The 25,225-nt window shown below is 45.9% G+C and overlaps 1 protein-coding gene and 1 gene segment (V, D, J or C); both read right to left on the bottom strand.

Annotated features, from left to right (window-relative positions):
- Positions 1-8,870: 8,870 nt before the first annotated feature.
- Positions 8,871-9,561, bottom strand: LOC131184534 (immunoglobulin lambda variable 1-40-like). The segment is given in 2 exon segments: positions 8,871-9,274; positions 9,431-9,561. Coding segments are annotated over 2 exon segments (483 nt in total).
- Positions 9,562-22,529: 12,968 nt separating this feature from the next.
- LOC131184480 (uncharacterized) lies at positions 22,530-23,362 on the bottom strand. Its single transcript, XM_058155840.1, has 2 exons — positions 23,231-23,362; positions 22,530-23,074 (listed from the first exon to the last, which is right to left on the bottom strand). The coding sequence occupies exons 1-2, from the start codon at positions 23,307-23,309 to the stop codon at positions 22,530-22,532; spliced, it is 624 nt and encodes a 207-aa protein (XP_058011823.1). The 5' UTR covers positions 23,310-23,362.
- Between the last annotated feature and the right edge of the window lie 1,863 nt (positions 23,363-25,225).

Here is a 25,225-nt window from a genome sequence, read left to right as displayed (position 1 = left end):
TATTTTGAGCATTTTCTCTGTTCTGCCATGGTCAGTAACTGTGTTTCTTAGTTTTTAAGCCTGCAAAAATAAGGTCAAACAAGCAATGGCTTTGAGTTCTCAGAAGAATTTGGAGGATCGGAGAGATTTCAGTGCATATAGGTTAGTCCTAACTTTGGGTTCTCTCCAGGACTCCAAAAAGAACAACAACTGGTGAATGTCTGCAGGAGGGAGGAAGGGAACAGCGTCAAAACAGCGCATGTGATTGAGAGGGTGCAGCTGCATCTTTTGTTCACGCCTGCAACGTGTGCAGTGCACGTCCAAAGGGGGCAGCGCTTCGATCGCTGGGTTGCATGCACCGCTTTGACACTGCTGACTTCCATCTGCAGAGACCTTTGCGTATCCGTGTTTATTTTCAGCAGTTGGTTCAGGTTGCAAAGTCCTGAACTTCTTGGCACCAATATTTATATTTTGTATGAATTGCACTGCTTCCCAATGGAGGTTTTCTGTATTCTACATTAATAGATAGGAAACAAAGTTTTGAGGAGAAGAGGCATTTGCGTAGTAAAGGGCTAAACCCATTTTCCAAAGCAATTCGAGAGGTCAAGGGGTGACAAAGGGAAAACACCCTCTCTATGTGTCTCTACTGAACAACCCTCCCGTTGCCAGCTACATTCCGGACTCTTTCTGAGGGACTGATCAGCATCCAGCCCCTCAGAAACAATGTCCAGGGAGTGGTAGGAAAGAGTGCGCCCAAACCAGCTTAAAGTGGCCAGTAGGATGATAGGCTGATGTCACCCAATAGGGTCAACTGACTTCACCATCAGTGAAATATGTCAGAATATCCACCAGGAAAATTAATGAGCCTTGTTGGCTGTTGAAACTGGAAGGTACTATTGTTAAATCAGAACGATTAAGGAATACTTTATGCTGCTCCGGGCATGGGCACCAGATTAGAGGAACATGAGGATGTGGCAGAAAAAAGAGGTTGTTGGAACATGTTGGTGCCATGGTTAGGTGCAAACAGGGAAGGGCTGCACATAGAGCAACTTTTATGGGATTGGTGGACAGTTAGGCTTGAAAAAAGCCTTCTCTACCCTGTTAGGTACGGTGTCTCAACAGTGACAGATATGGTGAATTCAGAAGAAGGCTACCAAGCCTGAAAAGCTCTAGAAATCAAGCCTTATGAAGGATAATTAAGAGATCTGGGATTTATTTTGATTGATTGCTTATGAGCCATCAAGACTGTCAATTCTTAGTGACCATGTAGGTAGATCTTCTACAGGATAATCTGTCCCCAGCGTGGGCCTTCTGATCTTCTAGGGGTGCATCCATCAGTCTGGTAACTGAGTCCTTCCACCTTGCTCCTAAAGTCATCCTCTTCTCTTTTCTTCCACCTTCCCTGCATTATAAACTTGAGAGGTAAGTCTCCATATGATGTCTAAAATACTGTAATCTGAACCTGGTCATTTGTGCCTTGAGTGAGAGCTCCTAAGTTTATTTGTTTTATGACCGACTTTTGTTTTCTTGGTTTCCTGTAGTATTCTCAGGAATCTTTTCCAACACTGAAGTTCAAAAGTGTCAATGCTCTTCCTTCTTCAAAATCCGACGTTTGATTACATTGACTGTCACATGGAATACCACAGCTTGCATGATTTCGATTGTTACAGATGTAGTTACCTCACAGCAGGTGAATATTTTTCCCAAGACCGTCATAGTTCTTACTCTGTGGTGTATTTCTTGACTGCTGTTTCCTTTGCTGTTGATGGCTGATCCTAAAGGGCAGAAGCAATCTGTGACATCAATCTGTGACAGAATTGCAGTGAGAGATGGTGGCACTCTTCAGAATCTGAAAAAGAGTCAAATAGAACCCCAGACAGTAGAATGAGGAGCAATAGATTAAAATTACTAGGAAGGAGGTTCAAGCTAGACATCAGAAGGAATTTCCTGATTATATGAGTTGTCTGCCAGTGAAACAGGCTGCCAAATGTATGGATTCTGTTTTGCTGGAGGTCTTCAAGTAGGGATTGGGTGGTCATTTTTCAGAGATGCTGTTATGGATCAATGCTAAGCATTGGAATTGATGACCTCCTAGAATTCCTTTTGATTCTATGATTCTGTTATCCTCCCCTTATAAGGAAAATGAAAATGAAAACTTTGACAATGCCCAGAGGCACACTGTACAATAGATGCAGTTGAAGCTACTTTTTTTTTTTTTTTGGGCTCGGATTTATTTCTGAACCTTCACCACAAACTTGCCTACTGCGGTACTTAGGTAAATCTATCCTAAAGAAAGCTTGAATTACAGGGCTGCTTGCTTATCTTTGGGGAAGTTTCCTTATTCCCCAGATCATTATTGCCCAATGATACTGTACACTTCTGTTGAGAAATTTTCATTGCATTAAGTAGAATTTACAAGTATAGAAATGTATGCTTTCTATTTTTAGATAATTCTGCTACAGTGAGAAGAGGAATCATAACTTGAGCTTGTCAGCTGAATTAACTTTGCTTCTCTTCTTTCCCTTTTCACCCAGTAATTTTTATGCAGTAATTTTTAAACCTTTTTGCCCTTGACGGTTTACTTGGTTTTTCATTTTTAAAAATCTGTTTTGCCTACAATGTCTTTATTTGATTGGTTTACCTAGTTGCCTAATGGCTATGATGCATAGTTTGGTCAAAGTCTTGGCCACAGCTGGAATGAGGGAATGGTGGTGATTACCATGAATTGAATTGTCCCTATGTAGACTCTTTCTATCCATGAATCCTTGGATTTTAGAATAACTCTGAGACCTTCGGAGGGCCAGGGATAGGGGTTATTCCTCTGCCTTGGTCCTATTAGACCTCTCAGCGGCTTTTGATACCATCGACCATGGTATCTTGCTGCACCGGTTGGAGGGATTGGGAGTGGGGGGCACCGTTTATCGGTGGTTCTCCTCCTATCTCTCTGATCGGTCGCAGACGGTGTTGACGGGAGGGCAGAGGTCGACCCCGAGGCACCTCACTTGTGGGGTGCCGTAGGGGTCGATTCTCTCACTCCTCCTGTTCAACATCTATATGAAGCCGCTGGGTGAGATCATCAGTGGTTTCGGTGTGAGGTACCAACTGTACGCTGATGATACTCAGCTGTACTTTTCCACACCGGGCCACCCCAATGAAGCTGTTGAAGTGCTGTCCCGGTGTTTGGAGGCCGTATGGGTCTGGATGGGGAGAAACAGGCTCAAGCTCAATCCCTCCAAGACAGAGTGGCTGTGAATGCCGGCACCCCAGTACAGTCAGCTGCAGCCGTGGCTGACTGTTGGGGGTGAGTCATTGGCCCCAATGGAAAGGGTGCGCAACTTGGGCGTTCTCCTGGATGGATGGCTGTCTTTTGAAGACCATTTGACGGCCATCTCCAGGAGAGCTTTTTACCAGGTTCGCCTGGTCCGCCAGTTGTGCCCCTTCCTAGACCGGGATGCCCTATGCACAGTCACTCATGCTCTCGTGACATCTCGCCTGGATTACTGCAATCCTCTCTACATGGGGCTTCCCTTGAAGAGCACCCGGAGGCTCCAGTTAGTCCAGAATGCGGCTGCGCGGGTGATAGAGGGAGCCCCTTGTGGCTCCCATGTGACACCACTCCTGCGCAGACTGCACTGGCTACCTGTGGCCTTTCGGGTGCGCTTCAAGATTTTGGTAACTATCTTCAAAGTGCTCCATGGCTTAGGGCCGGGTTACCTACGGGACTGTCTGCTGCTACCGATTGCCTCCCACCAACCCGTGCGCTCTCACAGGGAGGGACTCCTTAGGGTGCCGTCCGCCAGGCAGTGCCGACTGGCGACACCCAGGGGAAGGGCCTTCTCTGTGGGGGCTCCCACCCTCTGGAATGAACTTCCCCCAGGACTCCGTCAACTTCCTGACTTTCGAACCTTTCGCCGCGAGCTTAAGACACATCTATTTATCTGCGCAGGACTGGACTAGAATTTTAATTTTAAATTTAGTTTTTAACGGGGTTTTATTATTTTAATTATAATTTTAAATTCGGCCTAATTCAATAAGTTTTTTAATTAGTGTTTTATCTTGTATTTATATTTGTGTTTTTATCAGGCTGTAAACCGCCCTGAGTCCCTCGGGAGATAGGGCGGTATAAAAATTTGATTAAATAAATAAATAAATAAATAAACATGAAGACATGACTAGAGTGCTGGAAGGCAAATCTGATTGACCATGGGTAAGAGCCTTTCTTAAGTGTTACCTTATAAAGATAAGAGTGGCAAATCATAGTGAGTCTTGTGTTCTTATTGTATGTGTAGAGAATTATCTGGTGGCCCTGTTTATGATGGCTTGGTAACTCTTCAGAAAGAATAGGCTGGAGGAACATCTATATTACTGCTGTGAAGACTGTTCTAGGCATCAGATAAAGTCACTCAGATCTGCTCTGAGCTAGATTCTGGATGTGCAGATCCCAGAGAGTTGAGTGAGGCATGCTCTAGCATAGTTATCTGGAAAGAATTCAAGTCTGTTGGTCCTGAGGAAGTGGATAGTCCTTGAGTCTGTGAGCATGGCCACCTCCATATTGGATCCATGTTTCTGGTTGGATTCATGCCTCCCAGGAGAAAGCATGTAGGAGGATCAAAATGGTGGTCAATGCTTCCATGAGAGTGGGGGGATTCTGCTGGATTTAAAAGGCAGTGATCCATCTCCTCCTCAATAAGCCATTCTTGGATTCAGTGGTACTGAATAATTGTACTCCAGAGGGACCTGAAGGAAATGAATTATCTGAATTCTCTTCAATAAGATTTCAGACTGGGATACAATAATCAAAGTGGCATTAATTAGACTTGTAGGCTACATTTAGTGGGATCAGGTTGGAGTGGTGCATCTAACCTGTCCCTTCTTGATCTCTTAACAACTGTTAATACTGTTGATCATGATATTCTTCCAGAGTGGTTTTGGGAGTTAAGAATTGGGGGCGTGTGTTATTGTGATTCTCCTCTTTCCTTCATGGGTGGTTCAAGCCAGTGTTGGTAAAGGAGGAGAACCTTGTTTTTGGAGTTCTTCAGAGCTCTACAGTCTCTTCACTCTTATCCAACATCTTTATGATACTGACGGAAATTGTTGGTACAGGGCTGGATATCATCAGTATGCTTATGATACATCTCTACCCTGGGCTGACCAGCTGATATCAACAAAATTCTTTGTCAGTGAGTACTTGGAGGTTGTGAGGGCCTGATGACATCAGCACGCAAAATGGCATAAATCACCACCAGGATATACTTCCTCATTAAACAACCTTCACAAATAATTTATTTTCCCCAAATACTCCATGAAAAGGCTTCAAATACTTTCTTCATGTTGCAGCTCTCTCTTGTCATTTCTCTCAGTGTCTTTTTTCCACTGCATTTATAACAGGTGCCTATACTCACGTAACACAGCTGTCGAATAGATTTCATCCATTAATTGTTTGCTGGGCTATAACTAAGCACATACTTATTGGATTTTTGAATATCATTCACATGCCATTTCCTTGTATGTTTTCATTACCTGAATAATACATCGTGTAATCATCTGATTTAAGTTGGCTGCGCCACTTCAATTAAGTTTATTTATTCCTAAAGCACCCACCATAATATGCTTCATTTCCTCTTTGAAAATTGCTAGTTTTTCTTGGATCATGTTTCTCACACTCTGCATCCTAGATAAATATATTTGTACAAAGTGGAGAAACTCCTCTTTCACTGCTTGCACTATTAATGAGCAGATTTCCTTGTGGCTTTGAACTGGTTATATTACCCAGAAACCCCATGTGAAAGTTAATGTGCCCCAGTAAACAGGAATACTTCCAACTTAAATATAAATCAATGTATATGGCAAAAATAATTTATATTCCCTAAAATGGATTTGGGGAACAGGGTGTCCCATCATCTGGCATCCAAATTTATCTTATTTTTTTAAAGCGATGCTGACAGGTAGTCCTCAGGTTATAACCATAATGGATTCCACTGATCACAGTCATAAATCTTAAAGGGCCTCTGGTGGCTCAACAGACTAAAGCAGTCTGTTATTAACACAGCTGCTTGCAATTACTGCAAGTTAAAGTCCCACCAGGCCCAAGGTTGACTCAGCCTTCCATCCTTTATAAGGAAGGTAAAATGAGGACCCAGATTGTTGGGGGCAATAAAAGTTGACTTTGTATATAAATATACAAATGGATGAAGACTATTGCTTAACATTGTAAGCCGCCCTGAGTCTTCGGAGAAGGGTGGGATATAAATTCAAATAAATAAAAAAAGCTTGTAAATTTGTTGATCACATGACTGATCTCATTAAACAAATGAGATGGACATTAAGCAAATGTGGTGGTGGCTTTTAGGTGAATCCATGGATTGCTATGGCATGCAGCTTTGTCAAAAAAAAAAAAGTTCTTGGCAAAACCTCATAAAACATACTCATGTCACCATTGTTTGTGGCAAGAGGCCATAAATGGGGCCATGCTGCTGAATGCCAGAAGGGCAGTAATGTGACTGCAGGGGTTAGAGGGCAACCATCGGAATTTTGGATCCCAATCATAAGTCCCCTTTTTTGAATTGGTTGTAAGTTTGAACGGTTGCTAAGTCATAGGTCAAGGACTACTTGACCTTCTTGTTGACACCACAAAAAAGGTTTGTTGCTGCCTTTTCCAGGTTTGATTTTGATGTTCCTTATCCTAGTGCAGGGGTCTGCAAACTTGGCTCTTTTAAGACTTCAACTCCCAGAGCAAAGCTGGCTGAGGAACTCTGGGAATTGAAGTCCACAAGTCTTAAAAGAGCCAAGTTTGCAGACCCCTGTCCTAGTGCATCGGTTTCCCGCCTATATGCAAATCTTATGTACTCTCATGGACAATATCCTAGTCCTCATTGTGCAGGCCTGTTCCTGTGGTCTTACAGTTTATTTGATCAAAAGTCTCAACCCACAGCTTGTGTATAAATGGGCAATTCTGTGATCCGAAAGGCATAAATTTCGAGGGGCCTCACTTGTGGGGTCCCACAGGGGTCGATTCTCTCGCCCCTGCTGTTCAACATCTACATGAAGCCGTTGGGTGAGATCATCAGTGGTTTCGGGGTGAGATACCAGCAGTACGCTGACGACACCCAGCTGTACTTTTCCACCCCGGACCACCCCAATGAAGTTGTCGAAGTGCTGTCCCGGTGTTTGGAAGCTGTACGGGTCTGGATGGGGAGAAACAGGCTCAAGCTTAATCCCTCCAAGACGGAGTGCTGTGGATGCCGGCACCCTGATTCAGTCAGCTGCAGCCGCGGCTGGCTGTTGGAGGCGAGTTACTGGCCCCAAAGGATAGGGTGCGCAACTTGGGTGTCCTCCTGGATGATCGGCTGTCGTTTGAAGACCATTTGACGGCCGTCTCCAGGAGGGCCTTCCACCAGGTTCGCCTGGTTCGCAGTTGCGCCTTCCTTGATCGGGATGCCTTATGCACAGTCACTCATGCGCCTGCTACCTCTCGCTTGGATTACTGTAATGCTCTCTACATGGGGCTCCCCTTGAAGTGCGCTCGGAGGCTTCAGTTAGTCCAGAATGCAGCTGCGCGGGTTATAGAGGGAGCTACGCTCCCATGTAACACCGCTCCTGCACAGACTGCACTGGCTGCCTGTGGCCTTCCGGGTGCACTTTAAGGTGTTGGTTATGACCTTTAAATCGCTCCATGGCTTAGGACCTGGGTACTTACGGGACCGCCTGCTGTTACCACACGCCTCCCACCGACCCGTACGCTCCCATAGAGAGGGACTTCTCAGGGTGCCGTCCGCCAAACAATGTTGGCTGGCGGCCCCCAGGGGAAGGGCCTTCTCTGTGGGGGCTCCCACACTCTGGAACGAGCTTCCCCCGGGTTTACGCCAAATACCTGACCTTCGGACATTTCGTCGCGAACTCAAGACTCATCTTTTTATCCGCGCGGGGCTGGCTGTTGGAGGCGAGTTACTGGCCCCAAAGGATAGGGTGCGCAACTTGGGTGTCCTCCTGGATGATCGGCTGTCGTTTGAAGACCATTTGACGGCCGTCTCCAGGAGGGCCTTCCACCAGGTTCGCCTGGTTCGGCAGTTGCGCCCCTTCCTTGATCGGGATGCCTTATGCACAGTCACTCATGCGCTCGTTACCTCTCGCTTGGATTACTGTAATGCTCTCTACATGGGGCTCCCCTTGAAGTGCGCTCGGAGGCTTCAGTTAGTCCAGAATGCAGCTGCGCGGGTTTTAGAGGGAGCTACCCGTAGCTCCCATGTAACACCGCTCCTGCACAGACTGCACTGGCTGCCTGTGGCCTTCCGGGTGCACTTTAAGATGTTGGTTATGACCTTTAAATCGCTCCATGGCTTAGGACCTGGGTACTTACGGGACCGCCTGCTGTTACCACACGCCTCCCACCGACCCGTACGCTCCCATAGAGAGGGACTTCTCAGGGTGCCGTCCGCCAAACAATGTTGGCTGGCGGCCCCCAGGGGAAGGGCCTTCTCTGTGGGGGCTCCCACACTCTGGAACGAGCTTCCCCCGGGTTTACGCCAAATACCTGACCTTCGGACATTTCGTCGCGAACTCAAGACTCATCTTTTTATCCGCGCGGGGCTGGCTTAAATCGGGATTTTAATGTTAAATTTATTAATTTTAAACGGGGTTTTTTAGTATGGTAAATTTTAATCACTGGGCTAATTTAAATAAGTTTTTTAAATCGTATTTTAAACTTGTATATTGTATTGTCGGTTTTATTATGCCTGTACACCGCCCTGAGTCCTTCGGGAGAAGGGCGGTATAAAAATCAAATAAAATAAATAATAAATAAATAAATAAAATAAATTGACCAAAGGCTGTTTGAAATATGAGACCACTAGGATGTAGAACAGGGTTACCCATGGATGTCCTGTAAAAGATGGCTATGAATAGAAAAGAGTAAAGGGCAGATTTGTTCCTGAGATAAGTTTTGCATCTGCCACACTTCCTTTCTCTTTCACTGTGTTCACTGCAGCACACAGATACAGGCCTTTGTCACTCGCCTGAAGTTTTGACAATTCCAAACGCATTTCCCGCTTGCCTGACCTCTCTGCAAAATTTGCATTCAGCCGACCCTTGAAATCATTTCCAATGTCTTCAAGTTTGTCACTGTAACTGTAGACCATCCCAAGGAGTTCCAATTCTGTCTTCCCAGGCAGTTGGTGATACCAAAACAAATTATAGCCATTGTCAACAGAGCAACCGAAGGAAATATTTTGCCCTGTCGAGCCACTGACAAAGCTTGGAGTCTGGACCACATTCTGGGCAGAGCCACTGCCCACAAAAGCTGAAGAAGGAGAAAGGAAAAAGGCAAAATCAGGTGAGGAGGCTAGAGAGGAGCCCAGGAGACTCTGAAAGAATTAGGTCAAGGGAGGACAGTGAAATCTGGAGGAAAATGGGGCTCTGTTGAGAAAGGGGTACAGGCCCCTTTCAGGGAACTTACTGCACCAGAAGGCAAGGAGGACACGGGAGAAGCGGAGCCCAAGGAGCCCAGAGCAGGAATGAAGAGGTGTTGGAGCCATCTCAGTCTGGGGCTGCTACTGCAGCATCTCTAGGAAGAGATAATAAGTTGCTGGGTTTCCTGTCACATGCTGGCAATGTGGCTGCAAGGGCAGACTGTCCTGGGCCTGGTGATGGGAACCGGATGCCCAGATCCCCCCTCCCCAGGTCTCTTGCACCTGAGCTCAGGGAGGAAAGAAGAGCAAAGGCTGGGCAGAAATGGGGAGTCCCCATTTGCCTTCCTGTGCCTGGGGGTTTCTGCCGCTTAGAAAATGAAGCTGCTGGAGAGGGGCTGGTTTGCTACACCTGCTGGCTTGTCTATAAATACCCTAGCTTTAAGAGCAAATTCATTCATACTTTCAGTTGTTCCTTCAAAAGTGATGGCACTATACACCCAGCCAAAAGCCCTTGAACGATTTTATTTGGCTTTGAATGCAGTTCCCAAGGCCCTTATTTTGAGTATTTTCTCTTTTCTACCATTGTTAGTACAGTAACTATGTTTCTAGACCTTAAGGTTGCAAACATAAGGTTAGAGATGTACAAGTGATGTCAGTGAAATCTCAGAAGAATTTGGAGGGTCAGGGAGATTTCAGCCTATATAGGATAGTTGTAATGTTGGTTCCTGTCCAGGACTCCCAAAAACCAGTCTTCAGGTATGTGAAGCAGTGGTGGGTCGCTACCGTTTTGCCCTGGATTGGGCGAACCAATAGTGGTGGCAGCGGGAGGCTCCGCCCACCCATCCGGACGTCTCTGCGCATGCACAGTAGCTTCTGCACATGCGCAGAAGCATTGCGTGTGCACATGAGCGCCCGCGCGCCCACGAGCAAACCGGTAGCGACGGGATTTGAATCCCACTTCTGATGTGAAGGGCAGCATCATCAAAAAGGTAGGTATGATTGAGAGATTGAAGCTGCTGCTCTTTTTGAGACTTGCAAAATGTGCACGTTAAAAGGGGAAGGACTTCAATTGCTGGGTTGCATCCACCATTCTGACACTGCTGACTCCCATCTGTGGGCACACATCTTGCTAATTTTCAGCAAGATGTGGTTCAGCAATTGGTTCAGATTTCAAGTATAGAACTTTTTGATACCAGTGTTTTGTCAGAAGTGCATCACTTTCCACCTGAGAAATCTAAAACGTTTTTTACTGCTTACAGTATTAATGAGAACATTTCACTGTAGCTTTGATGGGACTACATCAGTGGTGGGATTCAAATAATTTAACAACCGGTTCTCTGCCCTAATGATTTCTTCCAACAACCAGTTCACCAAACTGCTCAGAAAGTTAACCACCGGTTTTCCCGAAGTGGTACGAACTGGCTGAATCCCACCACTGGACTACATCACCCACAACCCCTTGTGAAAGTTAAAAGTTCTGCTACAGTAAATAGGAATGCTTTCAACTTTTATATATAAATCAATGTATGGTGAAAATAATTTATATTTTCCAAAATGATCTTGAAGAACGGGGCAGGGTCCCATTATCTTTCATCCCAATTTTTCTTATTTTTTTACCCATGTTTATGCACTTTTTGTGGTGACAATAAAAAAAAAGATTTGCAGTTACTTTTTCCAGGTTTGATTTTGGAGTTTTTTATCCAAGTGCATTGGCTCCCCTCATAGCTGAAAAATATCTCCTACTCTCCCTCCCATTGTGAATTATCTTTTGCTTCACTTGTCTTCTTTCCAATTTGACCCGCTGGCATCACCCCAACATGGTGGTGCAGTGGTTAGAATTTAGTATTGCAGACTAATTCTGCTGACTGCCAGCTGCCAGCAGTTCGGTGGTTCGATTCTCACTGGCTCAAGGTTGACTTAGCCTTCCATCCTTCCGAGGTGAGTAAAATGAGGACCCACATTGTTGGGGGCAAGATGCTGACTCTGTAAACTGCTTAGGGTTTTAAAGCACTGAGAAGCAGTATATAAATCTAAGTGCTATTGCTATCACTCAGTGCCACTGTTACTATCGAGTTGTCCCATTATGTCAAAATGGTGATCCTGTGGAAGGGCATCTAGTTATGCCTTTGGGTGATTTTAATCTTTGTATTAAAGAAAGGCAGAGAAATAAATCAGTTTTATTTAGTATTTATGTCTGTGCTTTATTTTATTTATTTTTCAAAAAGGAAAGCAATTCAGTTTTTACGTTTTAAGATGCTATATGGCCCACACCCTGTTGCTTTTCCAAAAGGCCCTAAAATATTTTTTGTCATTGGACCTGGAGACCAAGAAGGTGATGAAACCAATCAAGTGGCTGATTTGTGTTACTTCTGCCAAGGGGTGGCGTGGTGGGTTTTTAAATGAGTTTTTATTAAATGGTGGATTGTTTCAATGTTGTAAACTCACCAAGTCACCTAAGTGTGACTTGGGTGGCTATATCGATTTGTTTAATAAATAAATACATGTATGGTTAATTTATGTACAGGTGTTACACATGTAAGTATGCAAATGAATACATCATCATGTTTCCTTGTAAAGAAATCTAAGCCAGCCAACATAGGCTTTCCAGGCAAGCTTCATTGGAGAAGAATGGGGAGTATGGAAAAATGGCCCACAGCCTCTTCAGGTCTGCTCACCCACCCCCACCACAGTATCAATTTGTCCTAGCAGAGAAATGCTTCAGCTGCCTTAGATTCTACAATTTAGTACTGTAGACAGGTGTAGTCGAAAGAAAATGGTGTTGCATAAAGCAAGGGTCCTTGAGTGGCTTGAGTGGCTCAGACTGCTAAGACAGTCTGTTATTAACAGCAGCTGCTTGCAATTACTGCAGGTTCAAGCCCCACCAGGCCCAAGGTTGACTCAGCCTTCCATCCTTTATAAGGTAGGTAAAATGAGGACCCAGATTGTTGGGGGCAATAAGCTGACTTTGTATATAATATACAAATGGATGAAGACTATTGCTTGACATAGTGTAAGCCGCCCTGAGTCTTCGGAGAAGGGCGGGATATAAATGCAAATAAAAATAAATAAATAAATAATTTTTTTTAAAAAAAGTAAATTACCTTCCTCCCAGATCTATGCTGTTGGTAAGTCATAAAACATTTAGACACAAAGAATGTGGGTTAAGACCGCTAAGAATCTGGGGGAAGTGCTGAGAAGGCCACTGGGAGAAAATACTTAAGAGAAAGTTACCGTAATAGTAACACTTACTCAAAGAACAGAGCCTTTGTTTCTTTGTAATGCCACCTTCATCACCCCAGTATCCGTATCTCATAAACATACCTATTCAATCAATTACCTGTTGTATTAATAATAAGTGCATTTGCATGAATCTAAATAATAGAGTTGCAACCCCAAGCCTTTTTAGATTAGCCTTGCCACCTCTGGTACTGCAATAAACAGTTTGTGTTTCAAAGACAGAGTGTGCCTGATCCCCATTATTAACGAAGTCTATGGAGGAATTTCTCTCATACAATCAAGTAACTGTAGACTTCTATTTTAGTTGTTATCCTACAAATTGTGATTAGGAATTAAGGCTGATTGTGAGCAAACTCTGAAAATTTAACTGTGCTGCTCGCAGAGAACAGCAGTGGAGCAAACTTGAATTGAAAACCAAGCCCATAACTCCTGCTGCTGCTGCTGTAGTGGCTAAAGAGAAGAGAGAGGTACAAGAGTGTCAGATTCAAGGGCTTGGATCTTTGAAACAATGGCATTCCTGAATGTCAGTGATTTGTATCTAGAAGTTTAGGACTTTTCAACATTAATGCTTTTTCCTGAGGTCAAGCAGATGCTGAATCTGAACTTGATACACTGAGTAGCTCATCCCTTCTCTTTTCTATCTACAAAACCCCTGACTTGGACCTCCAAATCTGCTTCTTTGCTTCAGACATCCAACTTCTTTCTGATCCGGATACCCATTTGACGACTTGATTGTGACTATGATTTAGGGGATCCCTGGGCTATTGCTTGGGGCTTGATTGAGAGATGCCGAGAACTGCTTTAGCCCAAACGCTGGGAGCCAGTGCTCAGATCTGTCACATTTTTGTTTATTGGATGAAGGCTTGCTTCTCTATTCCTGTCCAAAGTGCACTGTCAATCAATTTCATGTGATGACTCTCAAATGAAAGATGGCAGGGGGTGCAAATCCAGTGTAATGCTGCAGTTATGCAAGCGAGTGCCTTTTCCCTGAACCAAATGATATCTCCTTAGTGCCCATCTGTTTTCTCAAATAAGGTGAAAGAAGATGCACCATTTCTTTATAAGAAAAAGTGTCTTTGGGGGAACATGACCAAGGTGTATAAAGTCATCAGTGGCATGGAGAACGTAGACAGGAAGAAAGCTTTGTTGTCTCTCACAGATGTCGGTCCAGATGTCAGCCAATGTAGCTGCCTGAGAAGTAATTTAGAAGATGAAAAAAGGAGGTATCCTTCTGTCCATGGTAGAACACTAAGTTGTAGCAGTGGCTACTAATCTAAGGGCTTTAAAAATGGACTGAAGGATGTGCCTATGAAAATGTTGGATTTACAACTCATAATTCTTCAAGGAGCTTAGGCTGGTATACATGACACTCCATTCTGTAAGCTTTCTCCACAATAACAACCCTTTTGGATAGGCTGGGCTGAAAGGTCAAAGGCACCAGGGGCAGTTTCCATGGTTGAGGGTGGGTATGAATTTGCCTTTTTCTGGTTCTGGTCCAACCTCTCAACTATTTTACCAGACAGGCTCTATTGTCCTTTGCAAAGCAATGTTACCTCTAGGTTAGGGGCACCAAGCCTTCATGTTCCAGTTATAGGAAAAGAACTGTATCCATGTTTTCTTTGACAGCAGCCTGGAGAGATCTGGCTGGCCACTGTGAGATATGAAATGCTGGCCTACAACAGCCTGGCCCTCATCGTGCAGGGCTGTTCTTGTGGTCTTGCAATTGATTAGATCAAAAGTCTCACCCTACAGTCCGTGTATAAATGGGCAGTTCTGGGCACCCGAAAGGCATAAATTGACCAAAGGCTGTTTTAAATATGAGACCACTAGGATGTAGAACAGGGTTACCCATGGATGTAAGGTAAAAGATGGATATTAGTAGAAAAGTGTAAAAGGCAGATTTGTTCCTGATACTCAGTTTTGCATCTGCCACTGTTCCTTTCTCTTTCACTGTGCGCATCGCAGCACACAGATACAAGCCTGTGTCATTCGCCTGAAGTTTTGAAAATTCCAAACGCATTTCCCGCCTAGCTGGGTTATCAAGTTTGGAACCCTCTCCTTTCAGCCGACCCTTCAGTTCATTTGGAATTTCTTCAAGTGTTTTACTGTAAGTGTAGAGACACCCAAGGAGTTCAAGTTCTGACTTCCCAGGCAGTTGGCGATACCAATAGAAATGATAGTGTTATGTATTAACAGTTGTGCCTTTAAATATTTGAGCGGGAAATCAGCACGTTGCTGATTGGACGAAGCCTCCAGCAGAACTGTATAAAAGGAGAGGTTTTTCCCCCAGCCTGTTGCTGGGTTCACCATATATTAAAGAGCTGTTGTCACTACCCTGGTCTCCAGCCTCGTTACTTCCCGAACTTAACATTGGCGACGAGGATGGGATCTCGAGGCTAAGGAGAACCAGAACCGAGCTGAAGCACGCTAGTTCCGAACCCAGCAAACTCAGGGCAGAAACGCGGAAATGGCAAACACGCCACCCTCACCGAACAACCCGGGCAAGGAGAAATGGGGAACATATATGACCCGTTTGAAAGCTTTCTAGAAGCCAACGAACTACAGGATCCTGATAACCGCAAACGGGCTTACTTCCTAAGCCATTGCGGGCCCGAGGTCATCGAGATTGCGGAAGCCCTGGCAGAGCCAACGCCGATACAATCGGTATCGTGGCCGACTCTGCAGACTTTGCTGAAGAACCATTTCGCACCGCGCCGTCCAAATCGTGCAGCGGTTTGAATTCGGAGAACGTAGACAGATGGAGGCGAGTCCATCGGTGACTACATGGCGCTGAGAAGGCGTCCAAGGACTGCGGATACCGAGACTTAGACGAGGTGCTACTCGAGCAACTCATCCGAGGGGTCAAAGACATCCGCCACGGCGACGACTGCTAGCCAGGAGCAACCTGACACTAGCCACCGCCTGGACGAGGCCAGAGCACATGAAATGTCTACTAAAGCAGCAGAGACTCTGCAAAAGCCTCTTCAATCCAAAGGCGGCGCAAAGCCAACGCCAGTACACCAGGAGGAGATTCAGTCCGAATCCGAAGGTGAGGCGAGGATGAGGAAGGGTCTGCCGGACCGAGAAACGCGACACTGAGGACCGTGACGAGTGCGGAAGCTGCGGAGGGCAACATCAGCGCCAACGCTGCAGGTTTAAAGACGCAACATGCCGGGCGGTGTGGGAAGAAAGGACACTTAGCTCAGGTTTGCAGAGCGCCCAACCTTCCGCCGAAAATTCAAATCGGCCAATCAAAGCGGAACCGGAAAGGCGGCCCGCGATTGGTTCAAACAAGAAAGGCGCGATTCAACCAAACGACTGTCATTATAGGCCGCTACCAACCAAAGTGGAAAAGAAGATTTTCACAAAGCCCAAGATCGAGGGAGTACGGTGCAGGCTTGAAGTAGACACGGGATCAGCGATCACCATCATGTCCTGGGACACTGGCGAAGTCGCTGCCGTCCGTCGCAAGCGCCACCTGCAAGCACAGCGGCTACGAGTCCACGACTACCAGGGAATCGCATCCCTGTTCGAGGGACCACCTCCGTCCGAGTCGAGTACGGCCCTCACAAAAGACCCTGCCCATCACGATCGCCGAAGGAACTCTGCCCAGTCTGTTGGGACTAGACTGGTTTCGTGCCCTGGGCATGGGAGTGACTGGCATCTACAGAAGTGACTGCAATTTGAAAGACATTCTCTTTAACGAGTTCAAGATGTCTTCAAGGACTGCCTGGGCAAGTACAAGGGGACCCCTATTTCCTTCAACTTAGACCCCAGGTAGCCCCCATTAGGCTTAAGGCGAGGAGAGTCCTTTGCCCTAAAACCAAAAATTGATAAGGAGCTGGACAAGCTCATAAATCAGGGATTTTGGTGCCAGTCGATCACGCAAAGTGGGAGACGCCAATCGTCACCCCATCAAATCGGACGGGTCAATTAGAATTTGCGCTGACTACAAGGCGACGCTTAACAAAGCCTTACAGAAAAGCGTACCGGTTCCGTAGTGCAACATTTATTGCACTCTTTGGGGCAAGGGCAAGTCTTTGCAAAGTTAGACTTGGCCCAAGCCTACCAACAACTGCCAGTAGACGCCCGCACAGCCAAGCCCAAACGATTGTGACGCACAGGGGGCATTCAAGTGCACCCGATTGCAATTTGGGGTTAGCGTGGCACCAGGGCTGTTCCAAAACCTGATGGAATGACTACTGCAAGGGCTCCCAGGGGTAGTTCCCTACTTCGATGATGTCCTAATTTCAGGGGAAAACATGGAGGAATTGGGGGAGCGGTTAAGAAAGGTCTTGAGCATTTTCCGGACAGCCGGATTAAAAGTCAAGACGAATAAATGTCAGATAGGGGTCGACTCGGTCGATTTCTTGGGCTACCGGATAGACAAGAAAGGAATTCACCCTACTGAGAGCAAGGTTAAGGCAATTAGGAAGGCTCCAGCGCCCAAAAACAAAGCAGAGCTGCAGGCATTCCTGGGATTGGTTAATTTTACGCGGTCTTTTTAAAGAACAAAGCAACTGCTATGGAACCGCTGCATAGGCTCTTAGGAAAAATACTGTTTGGTCTTGGGGAAAGTCAGAAAATAGGGCTTTTGAAGCAGTAAAGAACCTGCTCTCAAGTGATAGCCTGCTCATCCAATATCACGACTCACTACCCCTAGTGCTGGTTTGCGATCGTCCCTTATGGGGTGGGGCTGTACTCAGCCATAGACTTCAAACGGCACAGAAGCCCCTATAGCGTTCTACTCTAGAACGATGTCCTCCCAGAGAGGAACTACAGCCAATTAGACAAAGAAGCATTAGCCATTGTATCAGGGGTCAAAAATTCCATGAGTATGTCTTTGGGCGGAATTTTGAAATCGTGACTGACCACAGACCGTTATTGGGACTACTGGCTGGCGACCGCCAACACCTGTGGCACTGTCGCCACGCTTGACTCGATGGACTATATTTTAGCCGCTTACTCATACAAGCTGCAGCATCGACCGGGAAAAGAAGTGGGCATGCAGACGCTTTGAGCCGATGCCCACTGCCGGGGCGACCGAAGACCCCACTCCGGGACACCCATCCTCCTTATTGACTCGTTGACTCTGGCCCAGTCACATCAAAGGAAGTGGCTCGGCATCATACCGACATTGTGTTAAGGACTGTACTCGGTTGGGTACAGAGAGGGTGGCCGCTGCGCCGGGCTTAACGGTTCAAAGAATTTGTTAAGAAACGTGATGAGCTCTCGGCTCAAGGGGTGCCTGTTATGGGGTGATCGTGTAATAATTCCTGTTAAGTTAAGGGCAAGGTATTGGACCTCCTCCACGAGGGTCACCCAGGCATCGTGAGGATGAAGGGGTTAGCTAGAAGCTATGTATGGTGGCCACTCATGGACGCAGAGATTGCTGAGAGGGTAGGGAAATGCCAAGCTTGCCAAGAGTCCAGACCGCTACCCCAACAGCCCCAGTCAGAGAATGGGAAAAGCCCCAAGGGCCTTGGTCAAGAATCCACATTGACTTTGCTGGCCCTTTCACGGCCAAACATTCCTAGTGGTGGTGGATGCATTTTCCAAATGGTTAGAGATCATACTTATGAAGTCCACCACAGCCGAAGCCCAAACGATTGTGACGCACAGGGGGGCATTCAAGTGCACCCGATTGCAATTTGGGGTTAGTGTGGCACCAGGGCTGTTCCAAAACCTGATGGAACGACTACTGCAAGGGCTCCCAGGGGTAGTTCCCTACTTCGATGATGTCCTAATTTCAGGGGAAAACATGGAGGAATTGGGGGAGCGGTTAAGAAAGGTCTTGAGCATTTTCCGGACAGCGGATTAAAAGTCAAGACAAATAAATGTCAGATAGGGGTCGAATCGGTCGATTTCTTGGGCTACCGGATAGACAAGAAAGGAATTCACCCTACTGAGAGCAAGGTTAAGGCAATTAGGAAGGCTCCAGCGCCCAAAAACAAAGCAGAGCTGCAGGCATTCCTGGGATTGGTTAATTTTTACGCGGTCTTTTTAAAGAACAAAGCAACTGCTATGGAACCGCTGCATAGGCTCTTAGGAAAAATACTGTTTGGTCTTGGGGAAAGTCAGAAAATAGGGCTTTTGAAGCAGTAAAGAACCTGCTCTCAAGTGATAGCCTGCTCATCCAATATCACGACTCACTACCCCTAGTGCTGGTTTGCGATCGTCCCTTATGGGGTGGGGCTGTACTCAGCCATAGACTTCAAACGGCACAGAAGCCCCTATAGCGTTCTACTCTAGAACGATGTCCTCCCAGAGAGGAACTACAGCCAATTAGACAAAGAAGCATTAGCCATTGTATCAGGGGTCAAAAATTCCATGAGTATGTCTTTGGGCGGAATTTTGAAATCGTGACTGACCACAGACCGTTATTGGGACTACTGGCTGGCGACCGCCAACACCTGTGGCACTGTCGCCACGCTTGACTCGATGGACTATATTTTAGCCGCTTACTCATACAAGCTGCAGCATCGACCGGGAAAAGAAGTGGGGCATGCAGGCGCGTTGAGCCGATGCCCACTGCCGGGGCGACCGAAGACCCCACTCCGGGACACCCATCCTCCTTATTGACTCGTTGACTCTGGCCCAGTCACATCAAAGGAAGTGGCTCGGCATCATACCGACATTGTGTTAAGGACTGTACTCGGTTGGGTACAGAGAGGGTGGCCGCTGCGCCGGGCTTAACGGTTCAAAGAATTTGTTAAGAAACGTGATGAGCTCTCGGCTCAAGGGGTGCCTGTTATGGGGTGATCGTGTAATAATTCCTGTTAAGTTAAGGGCAAGGTATTGGACCTCCTCCACGAGGTCACCCAGGCATCGTGAGGATGAAGGGGTTAGCTAGAAGCTATGTATGGTGGCCACTCATGGACGCAGAGATTGCTGAGAGGGTAGGGAAATGCCAAGCTTGCCAAGAGTCCAGACCGCTACCCCAACAGCCCCAGTCAGAGAATGGGAAAAGCCCCAAGGGCCTTGGTCAAGAATCCACATTGACTTTGCTGGCCCTTTCACGGCCAAACATTCCTAGTGGTGGTGGATGCATTTTCCAAATGGTTAGAGATCATACTTATGAAGTCCACCACAGCCGAAGCAGTAATCGCAACCCTCGCCACCTATTCGCAACTCACGGGTTGCGGACACTCTGGTGTCCGACAATGAGCCCCAATTCACGGCAGCCCAGTTTGAAGAGTACCTGGCAGAGGAAGGCATCCGACATGCCCTCTCTGCACCTTTCCACCCTGCGTCGAATGGCCTTGCAGGCGTTCCGTCCGGGCGCTAAGGAGGCATTGTCCAGGCTCAAGCCAGGTGACTGGCAAACAAAATAGACTTTTCCTAGCCGTCCAGCACAGAACCCCAAGCACAGCCACTGGGAAAAGCCCAGCCGAATTGCTAATGGGACGAAACTCCGGTGCCCACTTGACCGTTTGAACCCCATTACACACCCGAGGGTTACAAGGGGAGCTAGAAAAACAAGGAAATGAGCATAGGCGACGGGTGTGGGCCCGAAACTATGGGGACGGCCCTAGTTGGCTCGCAGGACAAGTAACAAGAGTAACAGGGCCAAAATCGTACGTGGTAGAGCTACCAGACAACCGAATGTGGCGGCGCCACATAGATCAGTTAAGGAAACGAATAACTGACCAAACCAACCAACAGAGACAGGTAATGACCAATACCACTTTGAATCCACAGCTGACAATGACCCGGGAGGCGCAAGACTTAGCTGAGGTCCCAGAGTTCCAGCGACGCCATCAGGTCCCGAGGGAAACAGCAGGAAAATTCCAAAATTAATCCAAGGCCGGATGGCCAAGAAAAAGAGTCGGCCAATAATCCAGAGCCCGACGGCCCAGAGAAAGAGCTGGGAGGAGAAAACAGCCCCTCCGACCAGCTCGAAACACCAACCAGAACTGAACCGCGCAGGTCAGAAAGAACTAGGAGACGCCCAGGTTATTTGCGTGACTACGTCGAAAAATAACATGTAAATAAAAATGTAAATAAGACCAAGTGTTTTCTGGGAGGGGAGGAGTGTTATGTATTAACAGTTGTGCCTTTAAATATTTGAGCGGGAAATCAGCACGTTGCTGATTGGACGAAGCCTCCAGCAGAACTGTATAAAAGGAGAGGTTTTTCCCCCAGCCTGTTGCTGGGTTCACCATATATTAAAGAGCTGTTGTCACTACCCTGGTCTCCAGCCTCGTTACTTCCCGAACTTAACAGATAGTCTGTGTTATAAACGGAGCAGTGGAAGAAAATATTTTGCCCTGTTGAGTCATTGATAAAACTTGGAGTCTGGATCACTTTCAGGGCAGAGCCACTGCCTGCAAAGGCTGAAGAAGGAGAAAGAAAAAGGCAAAATCAGATGGGGAGGCTAGAGAGGAACCTAGGAGACTCTGAAAGAATTAGGTCAAGGGAGGACAGTGAAATCTGGAGGGAAATGGGGCTCTGTTGAAGAAAGGGGTCCAGGCACCTTTCAGGGAACTTACTGCACCAGAAGGCAAGGAGGACACGGAAGAAGCGGAGCCCAAGGAGCCCAGAGCAGGAATGAAGAGGTGTTGGAGCCATCTCAGTCTGGGGCTGCTACTGCAGCAGCTGGGAAGAGATCATAAGCTGCTGGGTTTCCTGTCACATGCTGGCAATGTGGCTGCAAGAACTGGCTGGTGGAGGGAACCGAATGCCCAGACCCCCTTCAGGCCTTTGCTCCTGAGTTCAGGCAGAAAAGAAGAGCAGAGGCTGGGCAGAAATGAGGGGGGTGGCATTCTGTTGCTTAGAAAATGAAGCTGCTGGAGAGGGTCTGGTTTGCTGCACCTGCTGGCTTGGCTATAAATACTTTTTAAGGGCAAAGTCATTCATACTTTCAGTTGTTCCTTCAAAAGTGATGGCTCTTTATGTATACCACACCTAAAAGCCATTCTATGGTTTCATTTGGCTTTCAATTCAGCTTGAAATGCTATTATTCTGAAGCATCTCCTCCGCCTATCAGTAACCATGTTTCTAGATGGCTGTGAAAACTCAGAAGAATTCGGAGGGTCAGGGAGATTTCAGCCTATATTGGATACTTGTAATGTTTGTTCCTGTCCAGGACTCCCAAAAACCAATTTTCAGGTGTGTGAAGGGCAGCAGCATCAAAAAGGTACATATGACTGAGAAATTGAAGCTGCTGCTTTTTTTGATACCTGCAAAATGTGCACATTAAAAGGGGAAGGACTTCAATTGCTGGGTTGCATCCACCATTTTGACACTGCTGACTCCCATCTGTGGGCACCCTTGTGTATCTGTGCTAATTTTCAGCAATTGGTTCAGATTTCAAAGTATAGAACTTTTCGGTACCAGTGTTTTGTCAGAAGTGCATCACTTTCCACCTGAGAAATCTAAAATCTTTTTCACTGATTACAGTATTAATGAGAACATTTCTTAGCTTTGTACCTTTGATGGGACTACATCACCCACAATCCATTGTGAAAGTTAATGTTCTGCCAAAGTAAATAGTAATGCTTCCAACTTATATATAAATCAATGTATGGTGAAAATAATTTATATTTCCAAAAATGAACTTGAAGAAAGGGGCTGGGGTTCCATTATCGTTCCTCCCAATTTATCTTATTTTTTTACCCATGTTTATGCACTTTTTTTGGTGACAATACAAAAAAGTTGGTCTTTCTGGTTCTGGTCCAACCTCTCAACTATTTTACCAGACAGGCTCTATTGTCCTTTGTAAAGCAATGTTACCTCTAGGTTAGGGGCACCAAGCCTTCATGTTCCAGTTATAGGAAAAGAACTGTATCCATGTTTTCTTTGACAGCAGCCTGAAGAGATCTGGCTGGCCACTGTGAGATGTGGATTGCTGGCCTACAACAGCCTGGCCCTCATCGTGCAGGGCTGTTCTTGTGGTCTTGCAATTGATTAGATCAAAAGTCTCGTGTATAATGGGCAGTTCTGGGCATCAGGAAGGCATAAATTGACCAAAGGCTGTTTTAAATATGAGACCACTAGGATGTAGGACAGGGTTACCCATGGGATGTCAGTTAAAAGAGAGATATGAGTAGAAAAGTGTAAAAGGCAGATTTGTTCCTGATATTCAGTTTTGCATCTGCCACTGTTTCTTTCTCTTTCACTGTGTACTGCAGCACACAGATACAAGCCTGTGTCATTCGCCTGAAGTTTTGACAATTCCAAACGCAATTCCCGCCTAGATGGGTTATTAAACTTGAAACCGTCTCCTTTCAGCCGATTCGTCAATTCAGGTGGAATTTCTTCAAGTATTTTACTAGCAGTGGAGAGGTACCCGATGACTTTCAATTCTGTTTTCCCAGCCAATTGGTGATATAAATAAAACCTGTAGCTTGTATCATCCACAGAGCATCTGAAGGAAATTTTCCCCTCAGTCGAGTCACTGACAAAGCTTGGAGTCTGGATCACTGTCAGGGCAGAGCCACTGCCCACAAAGACTGAAGAAGGAGAAGGAAAAGGGCAAAATCAGGTGGGGAGGCTAGAGAGGAGCCCAGGAGACTCTGAAAGAATTAGGTCAAGGGAGGACAGTGAAATCTGGAGGGAAATGGGGCTCTGTTGAAGAAAGGGGTCCAGGCCCCTTTCAGGGCACTTACTGTACCAGAAGGCAAGGAGGACCTGGGAGAAGCGGAGTCCAAGGAACCCAGAGCAGGAGTAAATTATTGCTGCGGCCATCTCAGCCTGGGGCTGCTACTGCAGCAGCTTGGAAGAGATCAAAAGCTGCCGGGTTTCCTGTCACGTGCTGGAAATGTGGCTGCAAGAACTGCCTGGTCTGGGCCTGGTGGTGGGAACCGGATGCCCAGATCCCCCCTGCAGCCTTTGCTCCTGAGCTCAGAAAGGAAAGAAAAGCAGAGGCTGGGCAGAAATGTGGGGGCCCATTTGCCTTCTTGTGGGAGAGGGGTGTTCTGCTGCTTAGAAAAAGAAGGGGGGCTGGTTTGCTGCACCTGCTGGTTTGGCTGGTTTAGCTATAAATAGTTTCTGTTACATTAATAGCTTGACTATGGAGAGGCATTTGCTTAGCCTAGAAAATTGAATTTGTCTATTTTTTCCAGTAGCGATGTTTCTAGTCCTTAAGCTTGCAAAAAAAAAAAAAAAGGATTATAAATACGTGAGAGTTTAGAAGATTACAAAAGTGTATAAACCATGGTTCTGGCGTTGTGCATAACACTAATCTTTGCTCTCTTCAGGCTAACAACAACAGCATGAAGAAATGTGCTTGATTTCTTGATTTGTATTTTGATAGAAGAACTATGTATTCTTTGCACATAGCTACTGTTCCAGCTAAGGTGGAAGAGTAGGGAAATTAAAATTAGAAGCATGAGAGCAAATCCTTATTCAGTCATGTGGTTTATATGGTGGCCTTAGGCTGTCAACACCCTTTAGAGAAATTAAAGGGAAAAGATGAGATATATCACAAAGATAGTTCCAGACTTTTCATCTGAATAGCATTCATCGGGATATAACTTATTCAAAAGAAACAGACCCAACTATAGGGTCTGTTGTTACATTATATGCAAAGAACGACTATACCCATGTGAAAATTCATGTCATCAAAATTCTGCTGAAGGGGCCTGGATGGAAATAAAGAGGGGGAAAAGAACCTAACTATAAATCACACTTTTTGTGAGAAGATGCTACAGTGTAGGAGATGACCAGGTTGAACCTGAATGGGGGGGATAAATTGTATCATCAGTCTCGAGTCCCTTCGCACCCACAAGAGGTTTGGCTTACCTTGAATTCCTTCGACTCTTATCTCCCGCTAATTTCTCTTGGCCCCTAATGGTTCAGATTCTTGTGGAGAGCTTAAGCTTGCAATAAATATTTATACTTATTTGAACTGTATGGATCTCCTGATTTTCCTGGCGCTTGACAAACAGGCCATGCAAGGAATCCAGAAATCATTGCTGGCATAGTGAGAGAATTCAACTATCCCACCATCACCTGGAAAGCAAACCCTTTGATGCAGCCAAGTAAGGAAGCCAACCTGATGTGTCTTATGGGCCACATTGTTGTCCAAAATGTACTTGAGGGAATTAGAGGATCAGTTACATTGGACTCAAGACTTGCTAAGAGGGAAGAAATAGCTGAAGAAATGGAAGTTGTAGGAGCCTTGGTAAAGACTGACCATGTGATTCTAAAATTCATCATATTGCAGGGAGGGAGAACTGAAGGCAAACAGATTAGCAGTCTAGATTTCTAGAGAGCAGACCTCAGTAAGGGGAAAGGAGAAAAATAGGAAATAAACCATTGATGGAAATCCTGAAGGGAAAATAAGCAAGGCTAAGGCTAAGAATGAAGTGAGGCTTGCAATAAATGCCCAAAATAAGAAATAGCAACAACTACAATAGAGCATTTTGAGGTATATGTGGAACAAGGAAAGTCAAGGAAAACAATCAGTTTGCTGATGGGAAAAGATGGCAAGATGGTAATGCACAACAAAAAGTTTCAGCTTCATAATTCCTATTTTGCAACTGTCTTTTCACAAAAGAAAAAGCTGATTCAGTCTGTCAGAAGCCATATTGTGTGGTGCCAAGTAGAAAAAAACTGCTGTGTGAGATCATCCAATGGTTCAGTGTGAATTATTATGATAT

The sequence above is a fragment of the Ahaetulla prasina genome, chromosome 1, assembly GCF_028640845.1.
Source record: "Ahaetulla prasina isolate Xishuangbanna chromosome 1, ASM2864084v1, whole genome shotgun sequence".
Classification (NCBI taxonomy): Eukaryota; Metazoa; Chordata; class Lepidosauria; order Squamata; family Colubridae; genus Ahaetulla; species Ahaetulla prasina.
The sequence above is the reverse complement of the archived record's forward strand: the minus strand, read 5'-3'. Positions and strand labels throughout refer to the sequence as shown.

Bases quoted from the DNA above. Each gene is read 5' to 3' on its own strand.
- LOC131184480 (XM_058155840.1), bottom strand. From the start codon at position 23,309: ATGGCCGCAGCAATAATTTACTCCTGCTCTGGGTTCCTTGGACTCCGC. The intron at 23,075-23,230 runs GTAAGTGCCCTG...CTCCTTCTTCAG, and splicing joins CCTCCTTGCCTTCTGGTACA to TCTTTGTGGGCAGTGGCTCT.